The sequence below is a fragment of the Penicillium expansum genome, assembly GCF_000769745.1.
Source record: "Penicillium expansum strain MD-8 chromosome Unknown contig294, whole genome shotgun sequence".
Lineage (NCBI taxonomy): Eukaryota > Fungi > Ascomycota > Eurotiomycetes > Eurotiales > Aspergillaceae > Penicillium > Penicillium expansum.
The window spans coordinates 547261-558136 of record NW_015971224.1 but is presented as its reverse complement, the minus strand read 5'-3'; the positions used below and the strand labels follow the sequence as shown (position 1 = coordinate 558136).

At 47.4% G+C, this 10876-nt stretch overlaps 4 protein-coding genes across 4 annotated transcripts; 2 read left to right on the top strand and 2 right to left on the bottom strand.

Annotated features, from left to right (window-relative positions):
* Positions 1–468: 468 nt before the first annotated feature.
* On the bottom strand, positions 469–2154 carry PEX2_088430 (putative MFS transporter; the record flags this gene model as incomplete). Its single annotated transcript, XM_016746113.1, has 4 exons — positions 469–1092; positions 1167–1711; positions 1780–1974; positions 2028–2154. 4 exons carry the CDS (start codon positions 2152–2154, stop codon positions 469–471), a joined length of 1491 nt encoding a protein of 496 aa, XP_016601718.1.
* A 566-nt stretch (positions 2155–2720) lies between these two features.
* On the top strand, positions 2721–4099 carry PEX2_088420 (uncharacterized protein; the record flags this gene model as incomplete). The annotated part of the gene is made up of 3 exons (XM_016746112.1): positions 2721–2786; positions 3189–3743; positions 3803–4099. The coding sequence occupies 3 exons, from the start codon at positions 2721–2723 to the stop codon at positions 4097–4099; spliced, it is 918 nt and encodes a 305-aa protein (XP_016601717.1).
* Positions 4100–5053: 954 nt separating this feature from the next.
* On the top strand, positions 5054–9038 carry PEX2_088410 (Monooxygenase, FAD-binding; the record flags this gene model as incomplete). The annotated part of the gene is made up of 6 exons (XM_016746111.1): positions 5054–5434; positions 5513–5795; positions 5843–6142; positions 6211–6286; positions 6356–6452; positions 7086–9038. The coding sequence occupies 6 exons, from the start codon at positions 5054–5056 to the stop codon at positions 9036–9038; spliced, it is 3090 nt and encodes a 1029-aa protein (XP_016601716.1).
* Positions 9039–9110: 72 nt separating this feature from the next.
* PEX2_088400 (TauD/TfdA family dioxygenase) lies at positions 9111–10495 on the bottom strand (the record flags this gene model as incomplete). Its single annotated transcript, XM_016746110.1, has 4 exons — positions 9111–9494; positions 9556–9764; positions 9815–10028; positions 10088–10495. 4 exons carry the CDS (start codon positions 10493–10495, stop codon positions 9111–9113), a joined length of 1215 nt encoding a protein of 404 aa, XP_016601715.1.
* Between the last annotated feature and the right edge of the window lie 381 nt (positions 10496–10876).

Here is a 10876-nt window from a genome sequence, read left to right as displayed (position 1 = left end):
GGCTCGGGTCCGACTATGTGAACGACCTGGGGGTGGATGAGAGCAGATACGAGCGACATCCAGATGGCCGATATATTGCTTGAGCATCTACGGTCTTGGGTTTCGAGTACCCAGTGCTATCAGATTGTCTAATCCTTGTATTCCTTTGCCTTCGGATGTGTTAGATGTCATAGGATACGGGATGACATTTTTGCAATTCTAACTGGATAAATGGATTTCATTTTAAACTCGCCGAAGAGTACAAGTTAACACTGAGTCTCCACCGGTAGAAAGTTACGTGAAGATCAAGAACTTGGCATTGTCGGCATCGCTTTTGTGACCAAGGATCAGTAATTCCATCTCAAACGAGGGAAATATATATTCAAGAAAACTCATCGCAGGCCAAGCAAATGAGCAGTTTTAGGCCAACCGAAATTAATACCACGGTGATATATACAGTACATGTTCAATCTTCGATCCGTCAAATGTTCAGTAGACGTAACGGAAGGAGGGATTCTCCTTATCAGTGAGCCCAGCCCACTTGGTGTCGTCGAAGTTGTTCTCATCCACGGCCTTTGTCTGGTCTCTTTGGCTGTTTTGCCACTTGTAATAGAAGAAGAGCACCACAGATAGTACAGCCGCCGCAGCCTGGGTTGCAAGAACAGCAATCTTGGCCGGTCGGTATTCAGGCGCATCGCGTGCCTGGAATGTCTGAGGGCCAATGATGTTTCCGACCGAAAAAGACCCAGCAACAAGCGCACTAGCAAATGCACGCTTGGTATGTCCAGCGCAGTTGGCCATGGTCCACTGGTATAGAATCGGAAGAGTTGCTACGATTGCGTTGACAAGATAAATACCGATCAGGACACCGGCTTTGTTGTGCTTGGGCAAGAAGGATAGTAATGCGCCGCCGATGATTCCAGGAATGGTACAGAGCACATTCCATGCCCAGCGATTGGAAGTTTGCCGGATGCCAAAACCCACGAGGAGAGTGAAAAAAATACTAACGATACCTCCCGGAGTATTGAGAAGCGCTGAGATGGGACCCGTGAAGCCAAATCCGGCAATGAGAGTCGCGGAATATGTCGTCACCACACCACTTGACACGGAGATCTATGCAATATTGGTTAATAAAACTGCAGGGGATATTTTGGAGTAAGGGGTAAAAGTGGGAATGTGAGACACACCAAAATAGTAATCACAGTCAGGAGCCACAGCTGAACATCAAGTACTGCTTCCCAGATTTGTTTCACATTCAAAGTTGTACTCCATACTCCAGTCTGGTTTTGGCTGACATGTTGAAGCAGTGCAACCTTTTCGCTATCAGTCAACCAGGGTGCCTTCATCGGTGTATCTGGAATGAAGAAAAATGTGAGACCGCCGACAACAGCTGTCACCAACCCGAGAACAAGGAACATAATCCGCCAACCCTCTAGTGAGGCATGATGCACATGTTGGAATCCAAATGAAATCAGACCACCAATTATCTGGGCTACACCAAGACCCATGTACCATATAGTGAACCGAGGAGCTTGTTCACTTTTGGTGTAGTACTGACTGCTGATAAGCATCAGGGATGGTCCCACTGTCGCTTCAAAGATACCCAGGAAAATTCGTGCTGCCAACAGGCTCGGATATCCTCGGGCGCCAGAGGAAGCGGCAGCTGCGATTCCCCAGAAGAAAACATTTCCACCGAGCCATTTAGCAGGGGGTACTTTTTGTAACAAATACACTGAAATTTGAGACTTAGCGGTGACAAACAAAGAAATTGGCGACAGAGAGATAAATCAAGAAACTCACCATTAGGTACTTCTGCGATCAAGTAAGCAATGAAAACCCATGTGGCAACGTTAGAGAATTCATTGCCGGCAAGTTTCAAGTCTTTTTTGATCCCCATAACAGCTGCATACTGTATCCACATCCTTGCATTAATAACATGGCGCATACGGCGGGATTCAAAGTCAAACTCACGTTCAGCATGACCTTGTCCAAAAACTGAAGGACATAGCAGCAAAACATATAAGGCATCAAACGTAGATCAATTTTACGACGTAAAGCCCGCAGATCGACTTGAGAGTCCAGCGCCTCATTTTCATGGCCCTTGAGATATACCACAGCATCATCAACTCGATTTGCGTGAGGTTGCGGCACCACCTCTGATTGGATTTCACCCATCGCGACTGGGCTCAATAGGGAAATAGACAAGGAATGTAGTTAATGGGAAGTTGTGAAAGGAAAAAGAAAGGAAAATAAGGGAAGCTCGTTAAAAGGTTAGTGGAAAAAAATAGTGGGAAACACAATGGATTCATGCGACAAAAGCATAAATAACGTCGCAACCACCGTGGAGATCGCGTGGCTACACGTAGTGCCACCTGGCAACGAATTAAAATCGATAGTCTAAGACGCTAGAAACTTGCCATATTAGGAACTACATGAAGTTTAGTTTATGAAAGGGGTGAGTTAAACATCAAGCTTGTGATAAGATTGGAGGAACAACCTTGCAAGACCGGGATAGTACGGAGTCCGAAGTGAGGAGCACAAAGTACCGGCATTATCGGTATTAATTCTAAACAGGAAATTGCTGTGGGACGAGCATTTTTAGAATTATTTTGGGATTTTTGGGATTTTTTATAATTCTTGTGCAGAAAGAAATCTGTTCTATCTGCTTACCCTGGTCGACACTTGATTATGTTCTCGTTTATACTCTCCCCTATACCCTTTCGTACGTTTTCTCCTCAACGATGGGCTGGGTACACAATGCCTCGCCCGAGGTAGAAGCTGCATCGCAGTACCCTCTTATTCTTGGAGTATGTTTGAGTCTTACCATATTAATGGTTTTCACCGTTTGCCTGCGACTTTTCCTTCGAGCGCGAGCCAGTCGTTGGGCAGCAGCAGACTATGTGATGGTTGTTAGCATGGTAGGTTAATCTGTGTGTCATTCAAGGGATAATACAACTGATTCTTGAGTAGGTCTTTGGTATTATATACAGTGCACTCTGCATTTCTCGTGAGCACCCCTAGATCTCTCCCGTAGCCGCAGGAGACTTACTAACATTCACAGAGAGTCGATATGGACTAGGACTGCCGTTGAAGCAACGACCGGGAGCAGATTTTCCAACATATTCCAAGGTCAATATCCTTTTTCTTCATTCCAGTTTGCCGCTTGGTGGTTATTAATTCGATTGACAAACTGACAAAAAGCCAAATAGATCAACTACGCGGGACGTCCTTTTTACCAACTCGGCATCGCTGGTTTTAAGGCTTCGCTTTGCCTCAGCTATCTGCGATTGATCTCAGGAACCTCAAAGCGTCATTATCGAATTGTCATTTGGATTGTGATTGCAGCGTCTACGTTAGGTCACCTCGCTGGCGCGCTTAGTTTGCTCTTCAATTGCACACCGGTAGGAAGAGCCTCCACCAGGGCCGCGCGCGACCACACGCTGACAACTATTCGCCCACAACAGATCCGAAAATCATGGAACATTCGTGTACCAGGCAAATGTCTTCCCGTGGGAGGGCTATTCTACGGTCTCGCGATTTACACCATCATCACAGATGTGATCATTATTGTGCTCCCCATTCCGTTGCTCCTCGGTCTCAATATCAAACTCGCACAAAAGGCCGGTGTTGTGTGCCTTTTCCTCCTCGGTCTCTTCACCACAGTCTGCTCCATCATGCGACTAACCCAAATTCAACGTGTGGCGTTCGGAGACGGGAACTCAACAATGCTTGTGTTGTGGGGAACGATTGAATTCAACGTGGGCGTAAGTGAAAGATGATCACTTCCGTGCGAACTATAATTGCTAATCTCTGTGTGTGTTAGAACATTGTCACTTGCATTCCATACCTGGCGCCTCTACTGAAGGGCTTCGTCCGCGGAATCGCTTCAAGTGGTGACAAATCAAAGCAGTTTTACTATGACAGTCAGGGCCGAAGCTACTTGATGGATAATTGGTCGAAAGATCCACAATCGCACATGCAGTCAACTGCTTCCGGCCATAAAAAACCAAAACGAACACCGAGCGAGGAACTCATTTTGGCCACTCAGGAACCAGAGCATGGGGGTATTGAGAAGACGGTTGAATATAGAGTTTCTTCGGAGGGAACGGCGCCCAAGTAGTAAGCTTGATGACCCGCTAGCGAACTCTCGCAAATTTTTTGCTTACAATATATGGGGTATATTCTCTTTGTTTACATGGCAAATTGTCTTAATCTATTTGCTCAAAACTTTTTTTTTTTTTTTTTTCTTCTTCTCATGCAACCCCCCCTCATACCCCTGCACTCCTTGCCTTTTGTGGCGTTTGCGTTGGTGGCAATAATATATATGCGGTTATAAGATCCGCAAAACACCGGGTTTGTGCCTATGTACCGAGCCCACATGGTCGGCCGACTTCAAAAATCCTCGATCGTATGTTCACGCATGAAAAACTCTTCTGAAAGTGTTTCAGACACAAATGGGCTGTCGAAACAATGGCCCAGACGGACCGGGATCCACAGGATCAGCCCGCTCGGCCAGTGGGCCCCGGATCCGTGTGTCCTAAGACAATGCAAGACGAGTACGAAGTACTCCGTACTATATGAATGTTGTACGTAAATGAGCGTGCGATAGGGTTAGGTCGGGTTCGGCATGCAGGTATAATTAAAATGTAACTTCATTAGACCAAGCTTAGCTAGTCTAAGAGTCCAAGGCAACAGTCTCAGCCCTTGATTAAGTGACAAAACTCAAATTCACTTAGCTCTATGTTCGACTAGCTCCCAAATGTTGTCCTCCAATAAATGCTGAATCCTCGTGGCTTAGACTATATCCACATCCCTCCACCGTAACAATGGCCCAAGCCGTCCCAAGGATCAATTCCACCTTTATAAAATCTTATTTTAATCCTTTCGGGTTAGCTAGTCCGCTCGAAGGATTCGGATAATTTCCGTACACAATTCCAACCAAAATTGGTGGGTGGCACGACTAGTTGTGTGATTGGGAAGTAAACAGGAGCGGGGGTGAGACACGGTGTTGCACTTCGTATAGATTGAGGCAATCAAACTGGACAGGGGAACTGCGCACCAGACATTGTTCAACATGCCTACTTCTCCTGATTCTCCTATTCTCATTATCGGTGCAGGTATCAGTGGTCTCGTACTGGCCCAATACCTCCAGCGCCATGATGTTCCTTTCAAGATCTTCGATCGAGACTCCGCAATCGATGCCCGAAGTGGTGGATGGGGTCTAACGCTGCATTGGTCACTCCCCGCCCTGCGAGAATTACTACCAGAACACATCGTCGAGCGCTTCCCGGAAACTTTTGTCAACAAAGAAGCTTCCGCCCGAGGCGACACCGGTCGCTTCCAATTTTTTGATCTCAAGTCCGGAGATGCATTATACAATATTCCCGCCGCGGAGCGCATTCGCGTCAGTCGCGTTCGCTTGCGAGAGTTGCTGACAACCGGTGTGGGTGTTCAAGTAAGTCGTGGTATTATCGTCTTTGCAATAATATCATTCCTCTTCCACTCTTGATGGACACTCACACTTTACGTTCAGTGGAACAAAAGCTTTCAAAGTATCGAGTCCACAGCTGATGAAATCACCGCGCATTTTGAGGATGGCACATCTTACACCGGGCGGCTACTGGTCGCATGCGATGGTTCACGGTCGCGCACACGCGAGATTCTATACCCAGATGTACAGATGAACCAGTTACCAGTGCAGCTTCTAGGTGCCTCGACACTGTACAGTGCGGAAGAGCTGGGTGGCATCGAGTCAATCGACCCTTTTATCTTCCAGGGCTCGCATCCTGAGTCTAATGTGTTCCTATTCTTCAGTTGTAAGTCTGCCAAATCTGTTCTCGGCTACAGGTCACTAATGTCTTAGTTCTGGATACCCCGGGCAACTTCGAGAATAGTAGCAAGGATCGTTACCACTGTCAAATCATCACCTCCTGGGCCGATTCGAAGGGAATCACAGTCCCAGACGCGAACGCCGAGCGCATCACACTGATGAAGAAGATGACTGATAGTTGGTCGGAACCCTTCCGATCGCTCGTACACAAGCTCCCGGACGATGTGGAAGTGCGCTCAATTCGCATTGAAGACTGGATGTTCAGCCTGGGCAGGGCACACGCGCATCCCCGGGCGGTGTTGATGGGTGATTCAGCTCACACAATGACTATGTGTATGTGACTCTTTTATTGTCTTATGATAATGTGGCTGTGGTAGAATACGCTCTCTAACCTTGACTAGTCCGCGGAGAAGGCGCCAACAACGCGATCGTCGATGTGTTGGATCTCGTGAAGCGGGTCGATATGCGCCAGCCAAGGTATGAATCAAACAACTTCCAACTCTCTATGATTGAGTTCATATTAATAATCGCTCTTTCAATCACCAGCTCCTTCGACTCCGAAGCCTTGGTATCCTCCCTCGCAGCATACGAGAACGATGTCTTCGCACGAGCCGAGCCTAGCTTCCTCAACTCTAGACAGGCATGTTTAGATGCTCATGACTTTTCCAAAATTGAAGGAAGTCCACTAGTTGGGTTACGGGATTTGAAGAAATCTGGCTGAAGTTACTGGGACGGGTACGACCTCGGGGCATCTGTCACAAATGGATTTCATAGAAACCTTGGGTCGAAATTCCCGTGAATCAATTTTAAGCGACAGAGGGGTAAAATACACAAAATTAAAGTACTCCCAGTATCACCTTGTTGATGTCGAAATTAAGACTTCGGGATGTTGTGGATGTTGGTAATTTGTCCAGATCCATCCGAGTGCTTATCAGTGCCAAGGCCCAGTCTCACTCCCGCAACCTCCACACATTCCACCTCCCCCGGTATCAACAAAAAATCCCCTGGAGTTATCACCTCATCAAATTGAGAAGATAAAGGTATTCAAATGCAAGGCTGACGGGGCAATGAACGACACCGCGTCAAACCAAGCGGCCAGGGTCCGTGTATCGCAGCGTCAGCCGCAAGCCTGCCGAGGTAAATGCCGATCTTCTGCTGTCAGTCAGGACCAGTAGGCGACTGACATGATGCAGAATGCACGAAGCGCAAACGCAAATGTGACAAACAGAATCCTTGTGCGAGATGTAAACGCTTAAATTTGAAGTGCTCGATAGAAGTCGTGCAGCTTAGACGCAACGCTGTGCAACATGGGTCGGAAATTCAGTTCTTGCATTCGCTTTTGGTGGACCTCGAATCATCTCCATCCGATCCAGTGCCCCAAGTCGTTAAAAAGATCAAAAATCAAATATTTCGGCTGGAGACCGGTCAGGACCCCACAGAATCAGATTTATCCACCACCGCATCGGCACAACGGGAATCCAGCACAAGTGAGGACCGTGCACCTAGTAAAGTGTCACTCGGTGCAACTGACAGCACCTCATCTCAAATTGACTCATCGCTTCTCACGGCTATTGAACATCTGGCTTGGGGTCGTAATTCTGCTGGATGCTTCCCTCACATGACCTGCTCATGTCAGTATCGCAAAGATGGACCCCAATCGTTATCAGGGACAGGCCCTCTCCCAGTCAATGCATCCAGTCCAGGGCTGAATTCCTCCCTTCCCAGCGTTACGGACGCACAGAAGCTGATCAAGTTCCATTTATGCCATGTGGCCTGGCATCATAATTGCATTCATGGTCCAAAATTCCTCGAGCAGTGCGAGTTATTCTGGGAGACTGGGAAATTTGATGATCCTCTCTGGCTGGCACTCTACTTTTCTGTATTGAGTGCCACCGTTAGCTCAATCCAGGATAGTACGAAAGTAAGAGAGCTTGTTGATGTGGACCTACAGGCAATACCATCTACACATCAACTGTTCTCTGCTATGGTGCAAACCCTCTACAACTCACATTTTCTCAGCAATCTCTCCGTATGCTCCGTTCAAGCAATCGTCATATCAACCGAGGTCGCTCATAATCTTGGCTTGAGTCAACTGAACGCGACTTTATTCAATGCTGCAGTGCGCATTGCCGAGTGCCTTGGGATCCACAAAATTCAGGATCCATCAAAGAAACCTGCGCAAAACAAAGATGAATGGGATGAGAAGGTAGAAAGAGAAGTGGGAAAGAGAGTGTGGTGTCAAATGATTATCCAAGACCATTTCGCCATTCCTTTTACCGACACCTACAGTATCTCTCCGATGCATTTCTCGACAGGTCCCCCCATGAACGCGGATGATTATGACTTGACGGATATGCCTATCACATCCCCCACCATAAGCACGTACATCCGCGTGCTCGTGAATTTGGCAGAATTGATGCCCGGTCTAGTTGACGGACTCGGTCCAATGAAATCCAGAAAGCCCATGCGAGAGCAATATGAACATATTCTGCATATAGACCAGAAAATGAGAGGCATTGTGAAAAACATACCCCCAGTCCTTCTGCGTGCCGATAAAATAAAGGAAGCACAAATTCCATGGCTTGCTATCGCTCGACGGAGTCTTGCTATCACTGCAGCTGAGAAGATTATCATGATCCATCGGCCATTCCTCTTCCGCTCTTTCAATGACCAAACATACATCTACTCAAGACGTACCTGTGTTGCCGCTGCAATGACAATTTTGCGTGAGCACGAGGTAATCGTAAGAGAAGGGGATATCTCGATATGGACTCATACAGCCTTTGCGATTACCGCTGCAGTCATTATGTGCTTTGAGGTTAATGCAACTGCAGACAACCAAGTCACTATCGCCCAAAGCCACAAGGATGCCATAGTCGCAGCTCGCACCCGCCTTGCTGATCGGACTAATGACGTGCTTGCTCAGCGAGGCGTCGCGTTAATCGATGCTATCTTTACTGCCGACACATCCTCCGACTCCGCGGGACCTGGCAACAAAATGATTGATTTTGGTCAAATTCTGGCTAAGTTCTCAACTTTTACGAGAATGAATCTAGGCCCTGACACCCCCGAAACAACTGTTAGCAGATTCTCAAATACCGATCCCCAAGATGTGATCGGTGCTCATTTTAATGAAATGCAGCCGGCGTGGGATACAGCAGAAGATATCGATTTTGATGCATGGTTCAATGGAACATTCCACACTCTACATGACCCTCTTCAGTTTTGAGAGAAGCGAAAATTCATAACCACTTGAAGCCACTATTTTATTGAGCTATCCTAGCCAGTGCTATTTTTCAATTTATGTCCTCGCATACCCCGTGTCATTCACTCCCTCATAATCTCGGAAGGGCTTGGGAGCAGTTGTGCTTGTCATCGTGCATTGCCAGAGTAACCTCCTTTTGTCCTCCTGTTCCTTGTACTGGGCTAATTGGCCAGTAATACTGTGCATTACACCTCTGTTGTGGAAAATGACCACATCACCCTTTTGCCAACGATGGGCATAGATGTTCTCAGCGGCATAGATCTTACTCTGCATCTTGTATACCACTTCTCTGACCTTCTCAACATCATCCATTACCGTGATCTCGCCGGTCACTGGGTTCCGTGTGGTGAGCTTGTAAACACAACAACCATGCACCTGGAAGAATGGCCGGTCGGGATTGAGCGGGTTTCGCCAAACCATCTGAAAGTTGTCAGCTGATATATCTTGTTTATATTGTGTGCGGTTGGAAAAGGCAACGTACTGGGTGCTCTGCAACTTTGCCCCATGTCCATTCCGACAATTTTTCCACGGGTACCTCCCGTCCAAAATTCGGGATTGTCAGACCATCTTCGGACGCTTTGCATTGGCGGATATACTCATATGCTTGAGGAGCATATGTGACTGTGGTATTGAGAGCAAACTCTTGTTCCTCTGGCGTTAACAGGGAAAATACACGAGCACCGGAAAAGACTAAGTTCAGTCAGTTGGCGGACCTATGTGTGTTTCCTCGGTGTACCCACAAGCCGTGGCTCCAGCGCCGATGATCTTCTCTTTTCCATCAGGGAACTTGATCTTCTGATCCGGTACACTGGGACTGCGAATTGAGTGCAGGATAGTCACTTCACCCGGCTGACGCTCATAGAAAGGGGTATCCATGTGCCACCGGTACGGACGGGTATAACCTTCATCCAATTCCTCTTGGCTCAGAGGCTCCTCGTGAAACAATGTGTGATCCTGTCTCACTAGTCAGCCAAATGAAAGTTTAGTACATCGGTCAGACGGGGGACACGAACAAGATGCACCACTTCCAACTCCTTCAAACCCTCATAATCTTGGAACTTCCCCGAGCCAATGATTCCAACTTGGGGGGCTCTGGGAATTCTCCCGGCTTTGTATGCCGACAAGATGTTCTTGGGATCGCTCACAGCTTTCTCCCCGGCGGAATGGATGTCGGATGCATTAGGATCGAAGATCTTAGCGAGCGTCGGCAAGACAGTAGGGTCAATGCCTTTTTGCTTTCTGATGACAATGACTTGGTTCTCGAAAAGAGCCTTTCGGAGAGTATCTTTGTCGTAGTCCGTTAGGCGGTCCAAATCCAGCAGGGGCATTCCTGGAGGCAGTTGGATTTCCGCACCGATGGCGGAGCTTTGTCTGATTTCATCAGGGAGGAGATCGAAGGTCAAGCTTGTTGGTTCAGGCATTTTGGGGTTCGAAGAAATGTTTAAAGTGTTTCCAACTAATGATTTTCGATATATTGTGTCGTTAACTATAACGCTGCCTTTTAAGTAGAAACGGGAATGGAGCAGAGCGGACGAGTCCACTGATTTGTGCCACCGTTTTTGATAAGACCAATGCCTTGCATCTTTCCGGTCGCAACGCGTAATACCTTTTGTATTATCATCCCGATGAATTAGCAATAATGCTGGGAACCTGACTGGGTATCTCCGTGGACGGGTGAGCTGTTGGAGCTCACCCGCACCGTCCTGATTGGCCCTTGTGTTACTACGAACAAGAAAACAATATAAAACGTGTACAGTCGCTCAACGGTGGTATTCATATTGGTTCCATCCAAATATTTATTT